This window comes from Hemiscyllium ocellatum, chromosome 6 (assembly GCF_020745735.1).
Source record: "Hemiscyllium ocellatum isolate sHemOce1 chromosome 6, sHemOce1.pat.X.cur, whole genome shotgun sequence".
Lineage (NCBI taxonomy): Eukaryota > Metazoa > Chordata > Chondrichthyes > Orectolobiformes > Hemiscylliidae > Hemiscyllium > Hemiscyllium ocellatum.
In genome coordinates, this window is record NC_083406.1 from 18,921,375 (window position 1) to 18,940,069 (window position 18,695).

General features: G+C 41.5%; 1 protein-coding gene across 1 annotated transcript in view; it reads right to left on the bottom strand.

Moving 5' to 3' along the window:
- Nucleotides 1-922: 922 nt before the first annotated feature.
- The window catches only part of tm9sf2 (transmembrane 9 superfamily member 2), a 63,584-nt gene continuing 45,811 nt past the window's right edge, over nt 923-18,695 (bottom strand). Inside the window, exons 13-17 of the mRNA XM_060825849.1 lie at nt 6,799-6,958; nt 6,250-6,401; nt 5,870-5,981; nt 3,972-4,143; nt 923-1,441 (exon numbers count right to left, since the gene is read on the bottom strand). Of these exons, the coding sequence (XP_060681832.1) occupies nt 1,374-1,441; nt 3,972-4,143; nt 5,870-5,981; nt 6,250-6,401; nt 6,799-6,958 (664 nt within the window). The 3' untranslated portion in view covers nt 923-1,373. The remainder of the gene's footprint in view (nt 1,442-3,971; nt 4,144-5,869; nt 5,982-6,249; nt 6,402-6,798; nt 6,959-18,695) is intronic.

Genomic DNA, 18,695 nt, shown 5'->3' on the forward strand with positions numbered 1-18,695 from the left:
TACTAAAAGTTGCTCCTAAGTAAATATTCAAATAATCATCATGTCATCAAGAATCAACAAAATAGGCCTATATCCAACAAATGTAAACCTCTAATTGTTGTAAAATACTTCCTTTTCATTCACTAGTGTAGTTTGTAGAATATAAAGAAAACAATCACTAAACATGGTTGTAGTGCAGCAAATTTTCATTGTTCTATTTTCCTCCCCTGTCTTTTTGTCTTCTCCAGTATTCTACTCTCCCTTGTACTTTACAATCCAATTTAATAGTCTGCCTTTTTAAAAGAAAAACTTTTAAATGCTTGTTTTTGTATTGCAAGGTGACATAGCAAAATTGAAGTTTTTGCCAAAAAGAGAGAGGATTGAGCAAACCCGCTAAAAACTATTATAGGAAAATATCAAGGGACAAATTTTTCGTTGGGTGTGACAACTAGTGACAACTAACCCATCGTGGGTAAAGTAAAACAGGAATAACAATCTTTTTTAAAATTGATGAGATAGAAGATAAATATTGTAACTGGTAAAGCCAGTCAGGAAATTCTATGGTGTAAGCTTTTTAATAATCTATTCTAGGCTAAATTGGATACACATATATGTTTTTCAATGAGTTCCAGTGTGACTAATTAAACATTCTCATAGCAATATAGCCAACTCTTAAGCAGATCACTGCCAGCATCATCACAGCAATAAATTATATTATTACCTAAAAACAAGTGCTTCTAAATTAAGCTCAGAATGTTAGTTTATAATAATTAATTCATTCACCAGAAGTTCCTTCCTCTGCTGTCATAATAGGAGGCAGTAAAAATATGTCAACACCTCATGGTAAAAAGACAATAAAGGAAGTGACCCAACTCCTTAACTGCTTGCATAACACTGTGTCGCACCTTAACAGACATTGGGAATAGTAAAATGGAGAGAGTGACAAGTAACAAAATGCACTTTAATTCAAAACCAAGTTGCTTTTTGGCTTATTGCACAGAGTTTTTGTTATCTTAAATGTACAGGTCTTCTGAAGATCTTTACTTCAGTGGACAGTGTATACCACAATTTACAGAAACATTATTGTACCATACATGCCTTTGAAACATTGTAAATAGAATTATAAAATATAAAATAATGGAAATTTTAAATAAATCCCAATGTAAAAAACCAAAACAGGACAGATTTTTCTTCAAATAGAACAAGTATGTATTCATTTCAAAATGATTTATATCCCAACAAGTTTTAGTTTAAAAAATATAAACTTGGTGCCAGTATTTTGTACAATAGTTCTTCTGATTTAACCAGACTCTTCCATGTGCAAGTCATCAAATCAACTTAGTAAATAAAAGTTCTTTCAAAAAGACGTATACTTCTCCAGAAAGATAGTTCTTTTAATCCACCTTGACAACACTGTAAATCTTGGTCACAAACCAAAAACAAGCGATGTACCCAACAGTTCCTGAAAGAAAATGTGCAGCATGTAAAACCAAAATAATCAAAATTCAGATTCACTAAAGGCAACAGCACTTCATATAAATGGCTTTTTAATTTCTGAAACACCCTGTGATATCATTTTTCATGCTCCTCAACAGTACTGATGTTTTACCAGCTCAATGCCTATGATACCTGCTACCAACCCAGCTGTGAATCAAACAGATCTATATTGCAGTTACTGGCATTCTGCCTGCCGAGGCTGGCCAATGACCTGGAATGCAACAGGAAAGCCAATGCCTACAGCAAGTAAGTCTCTGACTTAACAGCAGGATACCAGCAGAAATTACAGCGCTGAACATTTTCCTAATCTGTCTTTTCCTCTTAGCTGAATCATTATATGTAGAGTATTTGTGACACAGATTTGTGCACTGTCAACCACAAGAGTTGAATTACAGATTTATCTTGTAGAATTTCGTAACCCCAAGGCAACTACCATGAGGCAATGTGTTTACTTCTGAATGGAAAGTATTTTCCTTCATCTACTGGTCAGTCAAAACACATTTCAAAAATAACATCCGATCAAGGGAGGTAATGTGATCTGAACCACAAGTAAAATAGGGAATGATTTTTTTTCTGGCTGCATTGACAAATGTCATTTCTGTCCTTATGATTTGGAGATGCTGGTATTGGACTGGGGTGTACAAAGTTAAAAATCACACAACACCAGGTGATAGTTTCATTTCTTTCATGTGTAAATCACAAAACTTTTTTAAAAAAGTTGCATTCTCAGGTTAACTGTTAGCTAACATATTGTCAACATATTGTCTAGCTAACACCAATTGTTACAGTTAATCTGAGAATGCAACTTTTTAACAAAAAAATGGTTTTGTGATTTACACACGAAAGAAGCGAAACTATCATGGTATTCGAACAGATGAAAGACTCAACAGACAATCTAGGTATTTTTCACTAAAATTTCAGTTACATCACACTGTAAATTTCTGCTATAAATTCTGTGCCTTACAATTGTGTCCTCCACAATCACCTGATGAAGGAGCGTCGCTCCGAAAGCTAGTGTGCTTCCAATTAAACCTGTTGGACTATAACCTGGTGTTGTGTGATTTTTAAATTTCTGTCCTTGGTTGTGGTAGCTCTGAATGGAAACTCGAAGAAAACAGATTTTAATTTGTTTGGAAGCTGTCGTGAGCTCTAAACATTTCAAACTTTACAGTCAATTAAGTATTCTTGAAATACATTGAAGTAATACAGAATAAGCAGCTGCCATTTGGCACATAGTAAGCTCATAAAATATCAATATGGTAATGATAGATTAGTTAGATAAATATTAGGCAGGCCACGATAGATACCTTCCCTATACTCTTTATCAAAATCATGTATTTTACATTCACCTATACGAGAATATCCAAGGCCCAATTTAACTTTTGTCCAAAAGGCAGGATTTCTGACTGCAACACTCCCTTGGTATCTTACTGGAGTTACAGCCTGGAATTTGTGCAAGTCATAATCTTCAAATTCAGGCAAGAAGAATGTAATCAACTGACCTATGGCTGGCACTGTTTGTTCTGACATAACAAAACGCACTTCTTAACAGGTAATGTGTACGCAGACTTGTACAAACAGAACTGTGGAATTCTTGAACAAAATAAGGCAGTAAATAATTCCATTACCAAGGGAAATCAACTAAATATTTTATTCCAAAGGATCAAGGATATTCAATGGAACAATAACTGTGTGTTAAGTCAGTTCTATTTCGAAATCCAATTGAGGCTGTTAACATTATTGCATTTTTCTCACATTAAAACATTGTAATTACTTTGCAATTATGTTCTACTCAGCATTGCACCACAGCTGGGTGCGTGACAAACCTTTCTGGAAACTGAACTAAATGACATCGAGCTAGAATGTTGGTGATACTCTCACTACCCTGTCAGAGGTTTTTGTTTCAACATCACTCCAGACTTGAACACATTGTCCAGATTGATGCTCCCCGAGAAGTACAGAGGGAGTGCTGCATCGTTGGACAGATGTTCTGTTCTGTTCGGTGGATGTAAAAGATCACATGTCAAGATTTCAAAAAGCAGCTCTGATCTTAGGCATTATTTGTTTCTCATCTAACGTCATTAAGACAGTTATCTGATCATTTCACATAGCTACCAAGCAAGTATTTTTGAAATGTTGTGTAAAGCACAATATGAGGGGAAATACGAGGTTGTGAAAGATACTGTCGAAATGAAGATCTCTTTTTACCTTTCTTGAATATTAATTTAAGTTCCACAACATTTATGCATGATAAAATAGTCAAAAATGACCCAAACAAACAAAATTCTTCAAAGAGCTTTGAACAGCTGTAACAAAATAATATGCTTAGAAGTATATTATTCTTACAGAGATTCAAATTTTGCATGTGATATTCAGTGCTTATCTCAGGAATGAAGATGATGTTTCCAAAGAACAGAGGGTAAGCACAAACAAAAGACTATGGCATTCAATAAAGGTAAATACCAGTCCTTACGAAATGGTTTTTAACAGGTTACCTGTGAATAAGAAGATGATCAACGTCATTATCATTGTATATCCAAAATACAAAATGATGCTGGCAGTTCCAATTATTTGGAGTTTGGAATAGAAATAATGGACTGCGTAGATTAAGAAATACACTGCTGTAAATCCACTAGTGAGAAATGATCGCCATTGCCAGTGGTAATTCTGAAACGATAAATACAATTTTCTCTTTAAAAAAAGGACGGAAGAGTGTGTAGGAGGATCACATGCTTCATTCATCGCCTGCAATAGTGGTATTAAGTTAATTCCTGATTGTTCAGCAAAACCATCAATCAAAACGGAGATTAACAACATCTCCCAGGCAGCACTGAGATTGTGAAACATAGATGAAGAATTAATTTGTTGGAAATCTGCTTCCTTCAAAGCAATGAACCACTGAATGATCATATATCCAAGATATAAATTTATCACTGTCTACTGTGCATCACAACATTTATAGTAAGCTATTTTGACTTCAATTTTTTCTTTTACACTTATTACATACAAAGCACATTACTGGGATAGACCCTTTGTACTAATAGGCACATATAGGTGCTTATACTCCACATGAGCTTCCTCTCACTCTATCGTAGCGCAACTGGAGTGAATCTTTTGGAATTAATGAACTGAACAATCACAGTATTTCCAGTTAGAATATTTAGCAAGATGCTGGTAAAGGTAGTTGGAGAAAGAGAGTCTTTCAATTTCCCTCCAACACATTATCTTTTCATTTTTAAAAAATATTCATGAGATTATCTGAATTTTACACAAGTTTAAATAGAACTACAACAGAGCATTATTTTGTATGTCATTTGTACTTAGCAATTAAAATGTAACCTACATTACAAAAAAGTTTCTCAATGTCATTGGTCATGAACTTTGCATCACTTGACTACTTCCAGAAATTTACAATTAATTTGTCCTACTTTATCAGAAAGTCTTTTTTTTTAAACAAATGTTAGCCATTTTCTAAGCAGTTTAATTGTAGCACAAGTGTTTTGGAACACAACCAGAATTTTTAAAAAAATGACCTCTATTTAATTTAACAATCCTATTTTATATGGCTGCAATGACATCTGGTGCACTCTGAAAGGAGCAAATTCATTCAATTAACAATGAAATAAAAAAGTCATATAAACAGCTGGAACTCAATGATGTGCTGAATCATCCAGAATACAATATTGCACTCAAATTCATGTAACTGTTTACTTAAAAAGTTTAATTGTTTACTTGGGGTTTATTCAATCTAACATTAAAAGGTAAAATGTAAAGTTGCCCACCAGACCAGAGAATTGCTCTCTCATCAGAGAGTAATGACTGGTGGTGGTTTAATCTGAGGGTCACCACGCCTCAGGAGAAGGAGAGAGGGTTGAGGAGAAGAGTCATTCGTGGTAACCTCAGCCAGAGCATTGAAGCAGTTGCAAAGCAGCTGTCCAATCAACGGAGCAAACTGCCCCCTAATCTAACATGCAGATTAATACAGTCAAAAAGGGTCTTTCCAGTGCAATTTGCTTTGAACAAACTTCTTATTAAAATTTAACCTCAAAAGAGGTGTCTGTGCACACAGTGAATATTGCATGTACAGAAGTGGACTGAAATAGGAGTGTGGATTAGACAAGAGTTCTTCTTAAAAATGGATTGCTTGCTTGGTTTGAACTGTGACATTGTCACGACCAACTAAAAATACATACTTCGATGCACAGCAGAGTTAAACCATTTGTAGGATGAACTTGTATAGGTGTATTTTACACCAGTTCACAGAAATGACAAATTGCATGTAAAATGCAACTTCTAATGTTTTACTTTATCTTAAAAAGAACAAATCAAACTAAAATAAAGTTTATAAAACCTTTCTAAGTAGCTACAATAAATTATTCTCTAAAGAACATACCTCAGCACAAAGGTGGAAATAACAGAGAAGAACGGTTGCTTCGGAACAGATGAGAATGAGAATAATGAACACCAGAAATAGGAAACCAAACATGTAATACATTTGATGAGACCTGTAATGATAACGAAATTAGCTAGAGATATGAATTATGCAACTCGATTGAGAAGTATATTTCCATAAATTATGCAACACAATTAAGCTGGTATAGTATATAAAAAAAACATATTAATTCCAAGACGTATTACAAAAACTTTAACTGCTCCTTATACATACAGGATTCCAAAGCTGCTTAGTACTTTGAAAGCGCATGGACCTGCACTACAAAAATAAACCTGTGAATAGAACAGTATTGCTGATTTTCATCCCACAATAGGACTTACCATATACTATTGAGAATGAAGAAAAGCTGAATGAAAATACATCCAAATGGCAATATGCCACCCATAATGATTCCAGGTATAGACTTTGTGTAGAATGACTGGTCAGGGATCTGGCGTGGAATTTGATTGATGCGAACAGGATACTCTATTGTCTGTAAGAGGAAAATTACTCAATGGGACTGATCAACCACTGGCAGATCTGAAATTAAGTCAGTCTCAACTACTGGATTAAGAAAGGTAATAAAGTGAACAGTTAACATGACAATGGCATGCTATCAATCTTGCACTGCCACATCCTGAAAGTTACTTTTCAATGGAGCAATGTACACAGCAGTTGTGGATGTTACATGTGGCTGTGGAAAGTCACTGTCTACAGTTTCAGAAATTGTTCATTGAAGTAGTTGCCACAGATTTTGAAAAAAATTAAAGAGATTAAAAGCTAAACTTATTTAAGAATGGGTAAGTGAATTTTGATTTTCAATGACATTAATTATTTCACCTCTATTAAGTGAAAAATCTGATTTCAGAAAGTGTATCAAAGAAACTTACAAGTTTCTTGAAGCCAAAATAGGCACCGAGGAATGTCAGAGGCACTGAAATGCCAAACCACAATGCCAGGACAGCAATTAATGTTCCAAAGGGTACAGCTGCTGAAGATCCTTCACCCAAAAGAATCAGATTCATGATAAAGAAATCAGCAAAAACAACCCTGGGTACAAAAGAAAGGCACATTCATGTCATCATGTTGACAGATATAATGTAAACATATGGTGAAGGAATCTTCACATATAAAGTACATTTATGAGGAAATTATTTAGTAGGTATAAACTTTGGTGAATTCCTTAATGCTTTCAGGGAATGTTGGTGTTCCTCACAAGACCAACATCATCTAGGACGTTCTGCATTTCAGTTTAGCTCCTAAATGTTCAAAATCTTCCAGCAGAACTTTTCTAGTCCTGTCACTCTGGTAGCCCTTCTATAGGAAGGACATTGTCAAACCTGAGAGGGTGCAGAAAAGATTTACAAGGATGTTGCTGGGGTTGGAGGGCTTGAGTTATAGAGACAAGCTGAACAGGCTGGCAATTTTCCCTGGAGCATTGGAGGCTGAGGGGTGATCTTACAGAGGTTTCTAAAATCACAAGGGGCACAGATAGGGTGAATAGCTATAATGGCAGAGGATCCAATATTAGAGGTTTGAGGTGAGAGGGGTAAGATTTAAAAAGGACCTGAGGGATAATGTTTTCACACAGAAGGTGGCGCATGTATAGGATGATCTCCCAGACGAAGTGATGGAGGCAGATACAATTACAGAATTTAAAAGACATCTGGATGGGGACATGAACAGGAAGGGTTTAAAGGGATATGAGCCAAATGCTCGCAAACGGGATTAGCTCAAGTTAGTCTGTCTGGTCCATGTGGAAAAGTTGGACCAAAGGGTCTGTTTCTGGGCTGTATGACTCTACATTCAACGTTAACAACTGGATCCCTCTCCTGCTGCTCCAAATTTCCATCCAGATCCCAGGAAATATCCTTAGCCCTGCCTTGCGTCATGCTGACAGCTGCAGAGAACATTAGCTATTCCCCTTTACTACTACATTCCTATTTTCTTCCCCATTTGAATAACTCCCTGTACTACTGTTATGGAGAGGGTGTTCGTCATTATTACAGTCCCCACACTCATTCGTACTGGTTGCAGGAACCTCATACTTGTTGGACAACTGCAGGGCTGAAGCTTCTTGAGAGCTGTCACTTGGGTTCCCATATCTGCCTCACCTACAATTACACTCTCCTGGCCTTCATCATAGATTAAGTACTGCTTCAGAATCTGGTTTCCAGCACCTGCAGTCATTGTTTTTACCTAGTTGATTTTAACCCTACTGCGAATCCTCTTGCAAAGGATGCCTGCCTTGAAGAAGTTTTCCTCCTCTCTCTACAAGCTACTCTCTCCCCACCCCACCCTCCCCTAGCTTATCTCTCCATGCTTCCAGCTCACTGCCTTTATTCCTGATGAAGGGCTTTTGCCCGAAACATCGATTTCGCTGCTCGTTGGATGCTGCCTGAACTGCTGTGCTCTTCCAGCACCACTGATCCATTCATCATAGATTAAGTCATTCAAACTTGTTCTAACAGGTGTGACTGACCCCTGGAACAGTGCCCAGGCCCTCCCTGATGTGGTGGCTCCAATTGAACTTTGATCCAATGTTGCTCAAGCTGTAAACATGGGCAAATTAGCATAGGATAAATGAAAATCAATCAGTTAAATGCGTGGATTAAAGATTGTTTGGGAATAATGTGTTTCAGGTCATGGTAACCCCAATACAGGAGTAGAAAGGAGCTGTTCCAGTTGGACAGGTTTCAATTAAATAGTTTTGGGAGTAGTGTCCTTGTTAATCAAATAAATCAGACTATAGACAGGTTTTAAACTAATTTGGTTGTGGGGTGGGGAAACATAGACTTGCAAAGCTAAAGAATATGGCTGCATTGCAGGGCATCTATTTTGACAATGCTGGCCAGAGTGGGACAGAAAGAGACACAGTAAACACACATATAAAAAGCATTAGCAAGTAGGGAGGGACAAAGGGGGAACAAAAGTGAAAATGCAAAACTAATGACTTTCTACTTAAATGCATGGCATATTTGGAACAAAATAAATGAGTGCAAACAGTGGTTAAACAGTACGATTTTATAGCCATTCCAGAGACACACAACTACAAATTACTAGTAAACTAGTGGGGTGAAAGGCTGAGGTCTTTCAGATCTGATGAGGATGCATAGGAGGATTTTAAAGAAAGTAGCTGCAGAAGTAGTGGAAGCTCTGGTAGTAATCTTCTAGGAAATTTTTTTTAGATATTTTTATTGAAAATTTTAACATATTTTAACAAGTTTACAAAAGAAACCTAAAAAAAAGACCCAAGTATAAACACTGATATACAGTTAAATCTTAAATAAATGATAACCAAAATCTATCAAACAAGAAAAAAGAAATACCAAGAGAGAAAAAAAAACAAAACTCAACTAACTATTCATCTAACTTACAACTAACCAGAGTGTATCATTAAAATTCTTACATTATTCAAGAGAAAAAAAATCCAATGGATAACACATAAATTGAGCAGTGATATACATGCTCAGAATGTGTTAACATCAGATCACAACAAAACTCTTATTTATCCAAAACATTCCGAGCATAGAGCATATAAAATTCACAAAAATAAAAGCTCTTTAGTACATTCAGATCAAGATACTAAAAAAATTTCTAAGTAGTAAAAAAAATGTATAAAATGTATTTAAATGGAGATCTTCCCCCTTATTCCCAGAGGGGCATTACTTCCTTTCCAAAAAACCCTTCATAACCTCTCCCAACCAGTGCCCCACCCTTGACCCAGACACCCCACGATAGGATAAAGAAAATTCAAGTCTACTACTGAACTAGAACTAACAGTGGGTACCCTATCTCCCACCACCACCCCCCCGCCCCGCCCCCTAACCCGGATATATTTGGTAATGTTAATACCATATATGAACATATATGACTATAAAATTACAGTCTCAGCAAATAATAATTAAATGTATTAACACAAAGTAACAGGGGAAAACAACCCCGCTCCCAAGGACAAAGATAAAATAAGATAAGGTGGCCACCTTCCCCCCATCTACATTAACTAGACCCCCCTGGCCTATATAAAAAAAAGGGGGGGTGGTGGGGAGGAAATCGCTAAGTAAAGAACAAATAAATAAACCCTTCGTCCCAGCCCCCCCCAGAGATAATATTAAACAGTAAAACAATGAAAGGAAAAAAAAGGGGGAGGTAAACCGAGGTGGGGTAGGGCAAAACAACATCAATTAACTCGTATAATTTGTCTAAGAGAGTCCAAAAGTTCCTTAGCCTTCCCCAGGGATCCGAAGTTATACACGGACCCTTCATGGCTAAAACATAGTATAGCTGGGTAGCGCAAGGAGTATTGAATGTTTAAATCCCCGAAACGCTTCTTTGCTTCATCAAACACCTTCCTCTTTCAGACCAAAGCTGGGGAAAAGTCCTGAAATAACATAATCTTGGATCCTTTATAAGTCATGGCTTGGGATCTTTCCCAAGATTTCTGGAGGCTTCTAAGAGCATCTGCCTCACCTTATAGCTCTGCAGCCGGAACAGGACCGCGCGGGGGGCCCTGGTTCAAGCCGGGCCCATGTATTGCAACCCGGTAGGTCCATTCTACCCTTACCTGGTCTGATCCAGCCTCCAGATTCAATAACTGCGGAAGCCACTGCTCAAGGAACCTTGTAAGCTGGCCTTCCTCTTCCCGTTCGGGAAGGCCCAGCAAACGAATATTTTTTTGACGACCTCGAGAATCAAAGTCGTCAATGTGATTCTCTAAGGTCCGGGCTTGCTGCTCGAGAGTCCAGACTCAATTCACGGCCAATTCTGCAATGGTTTCGGAGGTCGCGGCCTTTAGCTCCGCCCCTCCGAGCTGGCATTCAATTTTTTCGATGTCTCGGCCATGCTTCTGTAGCGCGGCCGAGAATGAATTCCACCGACTTCGGGACTCTTCTATGAAAGCATCAATCTTCGTATCAAGTTTGGAGATTATTTCTGCGAGGCTCACCACCGTAGGTAAGTCCCCCGGGGCAGCTACGGACACCTCTGCTGCAGCTGGGGAGGGTGGGGGAGGGGATCCTGCCTGCTGAGAACCGCAGGCTCCTTTCCCCCTGGTCATTTTTACAGGAGACTGAACTGTATAAATTTAGTAATAAACCACTAATTACATTAAGTAAAGACTATTTTTAATTGATTTGGTGAGTGTGGTGGAGGAGGGGGCCCACTTGGCCTAGGTCTTGGGAGGAGCACTATAGACTCAGACTTGCTGAGTCACCACTATCTTGGATCTCTCTAGGAATTCTTAATGTCAGGACAAATCCCAAAGGATCAAAAAATTGATAATGTAACACCCTTATTTGAAAAGGAGACAAAAAAATCAGCTAACCAAAGGAAAGTAGCTTAATATTTATCATTGGAAAAATGTTAGACCATTATAAAGCAGAATATTTAAAAACACATAATATAATCAAGCAGAATCAGCATGCCTTTATGACAGAGAAATCAGGCCTAGCAAATTCTTTGAGGAGGTAACAAACAAGGTAGATAAAGGGGAACCTGTATATGCAATATATTTGAATTTCCCAAAGGCATTCAATAAGGTAGTGCATATAAGGCTACTGAATAAGGTTAAGAGCTCATGCTGTTGAGGGCAGTATATGAGCATGAAAAGATGATTGACTCACCAATAGAAGGCAGAGAATTGGGATAAGAGGCATATTTTCATGTGGCAACCTGTAATTACTGGAATGCCACAGGGATCCACGCAGGAGCCACAATTATTGACAATACATAATAATGACTCAATGACAAAACTGAATGTCCTTTTGCCAAGTTGCAGATGACACCAAAGTAGGTGGGAAAGCAAGTAATAAGGAATACACAAGGAATCTACTGAGAGACAGACAGGTTAAGTAAGTGAAAAAACCGTCGACAACTGGAGTATACTGTGGGGAAATATGAGGTTATGGACTTTGGCAGGAAGAATATATTAGTTGATTATTATTAAAATGGAGAAAGATTACAGCAACAGCAGCGGGGCTTGGGAATCCTAGGCATGAGTCATAATCAGCTAGCATTCAAGTTCATCTGGTAAAAGAGAAAACAAATGGAATGCTGGTCGTTACTTTAAAAGGGAATAGAGTATATCAATAGGGAAACAGCTGCAAATGTGTTGCTGGTCAAAGCACAGCAGGTTAGGCAGCATCTCAGGAATAGAGAATTCGACGTTTCGAGCATAAGCCCTTCATCAGGAATAAGAGAGAGAGAGCCAAGCCGGCTGAGATAAAAGGTAGGGAGGAGGGACTAGGGGGAGGGGCGATGGAGGTGGGATAGGTGGAAGGAGGTCAAGGTGAGGGTGATAGGCCGGAGTGGGGTGGGGGCGGAGAGGTCAGGAAGAGGATTGCAGGTTAGGAGGGCGGTGCTGAGTTGAGGGAACCGACTGAGACAAGGTGGGGGGAGGGGAAATGAGGAAGCTGGAGAAATCTGAATTCATACCTTGTGGTTGGAGGGTTCCCAGGCGGAAGATGAGGCGCTCCTCCTCCAGCCGTCGTGTAGTTGTGTTCTGCCGTGGAGGAGTCCAAGGACCTGCATGTCCTCGGTGGAGTGGGAGGGGGAGTTAAAGTGTTGAGCCACGGGGTGATTGGGTTGGTTGGTTCGGGCGGCCCAGAGGTGTTCTCTGAAGCGTTCCGCAAGTAAGCGGCCTGTCTCACCAATATAGAGGAGGCCACATCGGGTGCAGCGGATGCAATAGATGATGTGTGTGGAGGTACAGGTGAACTTGTGGCGGATATGGAAGGATCCCTTGGGGCCTTGGAGGGAAGTGAGTGTGGAGGTGTGGGCGCAAGTTTTACATTTCCTGCGGTTGCAGGGGAAGGTGCCGGGGGTGGAGGTTGGGTTGGTGGGGGGTGTGGATCTGACAAGGGAGTCACGAAGGGAGTGGTCCTTGCGGAACGCTGATAGGGGAGGGGAGGGAAATATATCCTTGGTGGTGGGGTCCGTTTGGAGGTGGCGGAAATGGCGGCGGATAATACGTTGTATGCGCAGGTTGGTGGGGTGGTAGGTGAGAACCAGTGGGGTTCTGTCTTGGTGGCGGTTGGAGGAGCGGGGCTCAAGGGCGGAGGAGCGGGAAGTGGAGGAGATGCGGTGGAGGGCATCGTCGATCACGTCTGGGGGGAATCTGCGGTCCTTGAAGAAGGAGGCCATCTGGGTTGTGCGGTGTTGGAATTGGTCCTCCTGGGAGCAGATGCGGCGGAGACGAAGGAATTGGGAATATGGGATGGCGTTTTTACAGGGGGCAGGGTGGGAGGAGGTGTAGTCCAGGTAGCTGTGGGAGTCAGTCGGTTTATAATAGATGTCTGTGTTGAGTCGGTCGCCCGAGATAGAAATGGAAAGGTCTAGGAAGGGGAGGGAGGAGTCTGAGACAGTCCAGGTGAATTTCAGGTCGGGATGGAAGGTGTTAGTAAAGTTGATGAACTGTTCAACCTCCTCGTGGGAGCACGAGGCAGCGCCGATACAGTCATCGATGTAGCGGAGGAAAAGGTGGGGGGTGGTGCCAGTGTAGTTGCGGAAGATGGACTGTTCCACATATCCTACGAAGAGGCAGGCATAGCTGGGGCCCATGCGGGTGCCCATGGCAACTCCTTTAGTTTGGAGGAAGTGGGAGGATTGAAAAGAGAAGTTATTCAGGGTGAGGACCAGTTCAGTCAGTCGAAGGAGGGTGTCAGTGGAAGGGTACTGGTTAGTGCGGCGGGAAAGGAAGAAGCGGAGGGCTTTGAGTCCTTCGTGATGGGGGATGGAGGTGTACAGGGACTGGATGTCCATAGTGAAAATAAGGCATTGGGGACCGGGGAAGCGAAAATCCTGGAGGAGGTGGAGGGCGTGGGTGGTGTCCCGAACGTAGGTGGGGAGTTCTTGGACTAAAGGGGACAGGACCGTGTCGAGGTATTGGGAGATGAGTTCGGTGGGGCAGGAGCAGGCTGAGACAATGGGTCGGCCGGGGCAGGCAGGTTTGTGGATTTTGGGCAGGAGGTAGAAACGGGCGGTGCGGGGTTGTGGGACTATGAGGTTGGAGGCGGTGGATGGGAGATCCCCTGAGGTGATGAGGTCCTGGATGGTCTGGGAGATGATGGTTTGGTGGTGGGAGGTGGGGTCGTGGTCAAGGGGGCGATAAGAGGAGGCGTCCGCGAGCTGGCGTTTGGCTTCAGCGGTGTACAGGTCAGTGCGCCAAACTACCACCGCGCCTCCCTTGTCTGCGGGTTTGATGGTGAGGTTGGGATTGGAGCGGAGGGAGTGGAGGGCTGCACGTTCTGAGGGTGAGAGGTTGGAGTGGGTGAGAGGGGTGGACAGGTTGAGTCGGTTGATGTCACGGCGGCAGTTGGCTATAAAGAGGTCGAGGGCGGGTAGGAGGCCTGCACGGGGTGTCCAGGTGGATGGGGTGTGTTGGAGGTGGGAGAAGGGGTCGTCAGAGGGTGGGCGGGAGTCTTGGTTGTGAAAGTAGGCACGGAGGCGAAGGCGGCGGAAGAATTGTTCAATATCTCGCCGCGTGTTGAACTCATTAATCCGAGGGCGTAGGGGAACGAAGGTGAGGCCCCTGCTGAGGACTGATCTTTCATCCTCAGAGAGGGGGAGATCTGGAGGGATGGTGAAAATCCGGCAAGGCTGGGAGCTAGGACCTGGTGTGGGACTGGAGCTGGAGCTGGGGCTGGGGGCGGGGTTAGGGGCGGGGACAGAGATCGAAGTAGGGGCGGAGTTAGACGTGGTGACGTTGCTCGACGTGGGGGCGGGGTCATGCGTCGTGACGGAAATAAGCGTGGGGGCGGGGTTACGTGAAGCGACGGGAGATGGCGTGGGGGCGGGGTTATGCGTAGTGACGAAAGACGGCGTGGGGGCGGGGAAACCTGAGGATTTGTGCTCCTGCAGGTTAGTGATGTCAGTGGGGGCGGAAGTGGCTGCGTCGACGGCAACCGGAGGGGCGGAAATGGTTGCGGCGACGGAGGAGTGGTGGTCATTCCCGGTGGCCGCGTGGGTCGCGGGTCCGTCGGCGATTGTGGAAGCGGTTGTGTGTGTGGTGGTCACCGGGGCAGTTGTAGGGGCGGCGATCGCGGGGGCTCCGAGGTCGGTGGGGGCGGAAGTGACGTCACGGTCGGCGGCGGCCTTTGGTGCCGCGGGCGCTGTGGAGGCCACATGTGTAATGGCGTCCGACAGGCCTGTGGAAGATTCTGGAATAGTTGAGGGGCCACGAGTGTGGGGGTAAGTACATGAAAGTTTTTGGTACTTACTGTCTTTAATCTCTGATAGGGCTAGGAAGAACTGTTTGTTGAGTTTGTGGATTCTTCTGTAGATGAAGAACAGCAGGGGTCCTTTGCAGGTCTGTGAGAGTGTTGTCCTGAGCTGGGGTAGGGCTGATTGCAGAGAGTGTAAGTGGCGACGCATGGCTGCAAGGGTGGAGCGGAGGATCCGGAGGGAGGTCTGTTGCTGGAGGCTTCGGATTTGTTGTAGGTACAGGTTGTCCTGGTTGGGTCCAAATTTTGTTGGTTGGATCATATCAATAGGGAAGTCTTGCTAAAACTACACAGGACATTCGTCAGATCATAACTCAAACACCGAACATTTTTGGTCCCCTTATTTAAGGAAAGAAATGCGGCATTGGAAATAGACCAGAAACATTTCACTAGATTGATCCCATGAATGGAGGGATTTCCTGAGCAAGAGATGTTGAACAGGTTGGGCTTGTATGCTTTGTTGTTTTGAAAATGAGCAAAGGCCTTACTGCAACATACAAGATTCCTATGATGCTTGACAAGGTAGATGCTGAGAGATTGTTATACCAAGGGGCATAATTTTAAGTAAGAGGATTTCCTTCTTTGAGGGTAGTCAATTTATGAAATTATTTACAGCAGAAGACTATTGAGGCTGGGTTGTTAATTATATTAAAGGTAATGATGGACAGACTTCTAATCATTAAAGGGATCTAGGACTATGAGGTTAAGGCAGGAAAATTGATTTGAGGATTATCTGATCAGCCATGATCTCAGTCAATGACAGAGAGGCTTCCTTATGCTCCAATGTCCTATGGTCTGACATTTGAAACTCATCCTTAATTGCTGTTGAACTGACTGACTTGCTAGGCCATTACTAAGTGCAGTTAAGAAAGAATAGCATTGCTGTGGGTTCTGGAGTCAAATGTAGCCTCAGACCAGGTAAGAACAGCAAATTTTGTTCCTTAAAGGATATCAGTGAACTGCATTAGCTTTTACAACAATCAAACTGATAATTTCATGACAATCATTCTTGAGCCTAACTTTATATACCAATTTTATATATATCACACAGAATAACCTCGGTTATCTGAGCATCAATAATCTGAATTTCGGATTATCCGAACAAGATCTCAAGGTCCCATAAATGCTTCCTTTGTTTATGATCAGATCAGTTATCTGAACAAAATACTCCCTGCCTGTCTCATTCAGATAATCGAGGTTGCTCTGTACATGATTTAAATTTATGCCTGAAGAATATTAGCTTGAACTTCTGGATTACTGGTCTAGTGACATTACCAATACACAACCTTCTCCCTATTTCTGAAAAAAAGAACACTTCTCCAAAAATTCAAACTACTGGCTCAACAGTTGGTATACTTTTCCAAACATATTAGGTTTTTTAATGATTACTTAACCCCAATATACAATTTAAAATCGCCTATCAGCAACTTTAATGCATGTGCTCAGGAGTCAAGTGTGAAACTGCTATAATATTAAATGAAAGAAGATTTTAGTGTAAAGTATAAGAAGCTGCAAATAAAGCCACGGCTAAGAGAACCACCTGGACACAATAATCAAAATATCTTGAGGCATCTAAATTCACAAAAACTCCTTGTTCAACATTGGATCATACAGCACAAGTGGTGGGCAATGGCCCATTCTTTGATAGAAGTATCCAATTAGACCTGTCACAAAGCTGGTCCTTTTTTTTCTAAAAGCTGTTCCTTTTCTCAAGGATACTGTGTCCTTGGTGTTTTTTCAGAGCGGTCATAAACAGCTCCAAGTTCCAATTAGACTGATTTGGTGCAGAGAATAAAGGGTTTTGAGAGGCCTTTTTATTTGTATGTAAACAGATGAGACTTTAGAAGTGGTCATGTTTTAGAAGTGACCTGTGTAATGAAAGGGGAGTGGTCAGCTCTTTAGCCATGCAGTTCAGTCCACAACTAATTAAGTGTTTAACAGTGAGCTGTGTGGAAACAGGCTCTCTCTCTTCTGCCCTTCTAACTTCAACCTGTAAGCATTTGTTCCATTTTTACTGTTTTTTTTAAGGGGGAGTTGCTTATTGGGATTGTTATGCATATTTGGAAAAGTTTGGATATACTGAGTTCTGTAGGGGTTCTTTATTCTATTCTTTGTGTTTCATTGTGTAATTTTGTGAATAAAGTTTTGTCTGTTTTAAAACCTGGTAGTCAACCCAGCTAACTTACTCCAGGTAATTTTCACTGTACACTTACCAAAATAAATTGCAAAGTTTTGGTCTGGGCTGCCTGCTTAAGAGTGTTTTGAGTGGTCTGGCCTCGTCCATAACAGACGGGGGCTCTTTGCAGGACTTTAAACAGCAAATGGCAGGTGTGTTGGTTTGGTTGGGTAGACAAAGCTTGGGATAGTAATGGCTCTTTCAGTCACTAGAAGTTTTCTGGAAGTGGATGTGGTGACTTTGGGAGTTTTGCAAAAAGGTAAATAAGACCAAGCTGCAGGAATTTACCGACTGGCTGGGATTGGACCAGCCTGCTTCTGTGAGGAAAGGAGAGATAATTACAGAGTAGCTCAGCATTTAAACTTGCTGGAGAAACCATCAGAATCTATAGAGATGGCAAGAATTCAAATGCAAATGAAACAGCTTGAGTTAGAGATGAGAGATAAGGAAAGGGCAGCAGAAATGAAACAGTTTGAGTTACGATTAAAAGCAGAGAGTGAAAAAGAGAGAGCAGCAGAAGAGAAAGAGTTTTTGAACTTCAAAAGGAAGTCAGATTAAAAGGCTAGAGATAAAGGCTGAATGTAGGCTTAGTGAGGAAGAGAGTGAGAATGAGCAAGCCCCTGGTAATCAGAAGCCGAGTGAGAAACTAAGTATTTTCAAGCATTGCCTAAATTAAACGATATCGATGTGGAAACCTTTTTCAAAAGGTGGCTAAACAAATGCAGTGGCCAGTGGCAATGTGGGTTTTGTTGATCCAAACGAAACTTGGAGGTAGGGGCTAGTGAGGTATTCGCATCCCTATCAGAGGAGATATCTGGAGTGTATGAGGAGGTGAAAAAAGCCATTTTAAGTGCATATCAGCTTGTACCAGAAGCCTACAGACAACGTTTCAAGAATCTAAGGACGGACCCAGGTCAAACCTACACTGAGTTTTAAAATGGTCAAACAGAATAATTTAGATAGATTGATAACAGCTTCAAAAATCGAATAACCCTATGCTGCCCTTAGAGAGGTAATTATTTTGGAAGAATTCAAAAATTCACTGCCTGAAGTAATGCAAACTCATGTGGAAGAGCAGAGAGTTAAAACAGCAAGATTAGTGGCTGAAGTGGCTGATGATAACGAGCTGGTCCGCAAAACACTGTTTGGATTCCAGAATCAATTTCAGTCCATGAGGGATAAAAATTGGGGAAAAGAGAAATTCTCACGGGGAAAAGGGAAAGGTTGATCTCAGTGAGGATCATAAGGATAACTTACCACAGGTTAAAAAGAAAACCTTGAGGGGGACAAAGAAGTTAAAAATCTCTGGTGTTTTCAATGTAATAAAGTGGGCCACATGAAATCAGTGTTGATGGGCTAGGAGACAGCGAGATGTAGGAAAACTGGACAAGCC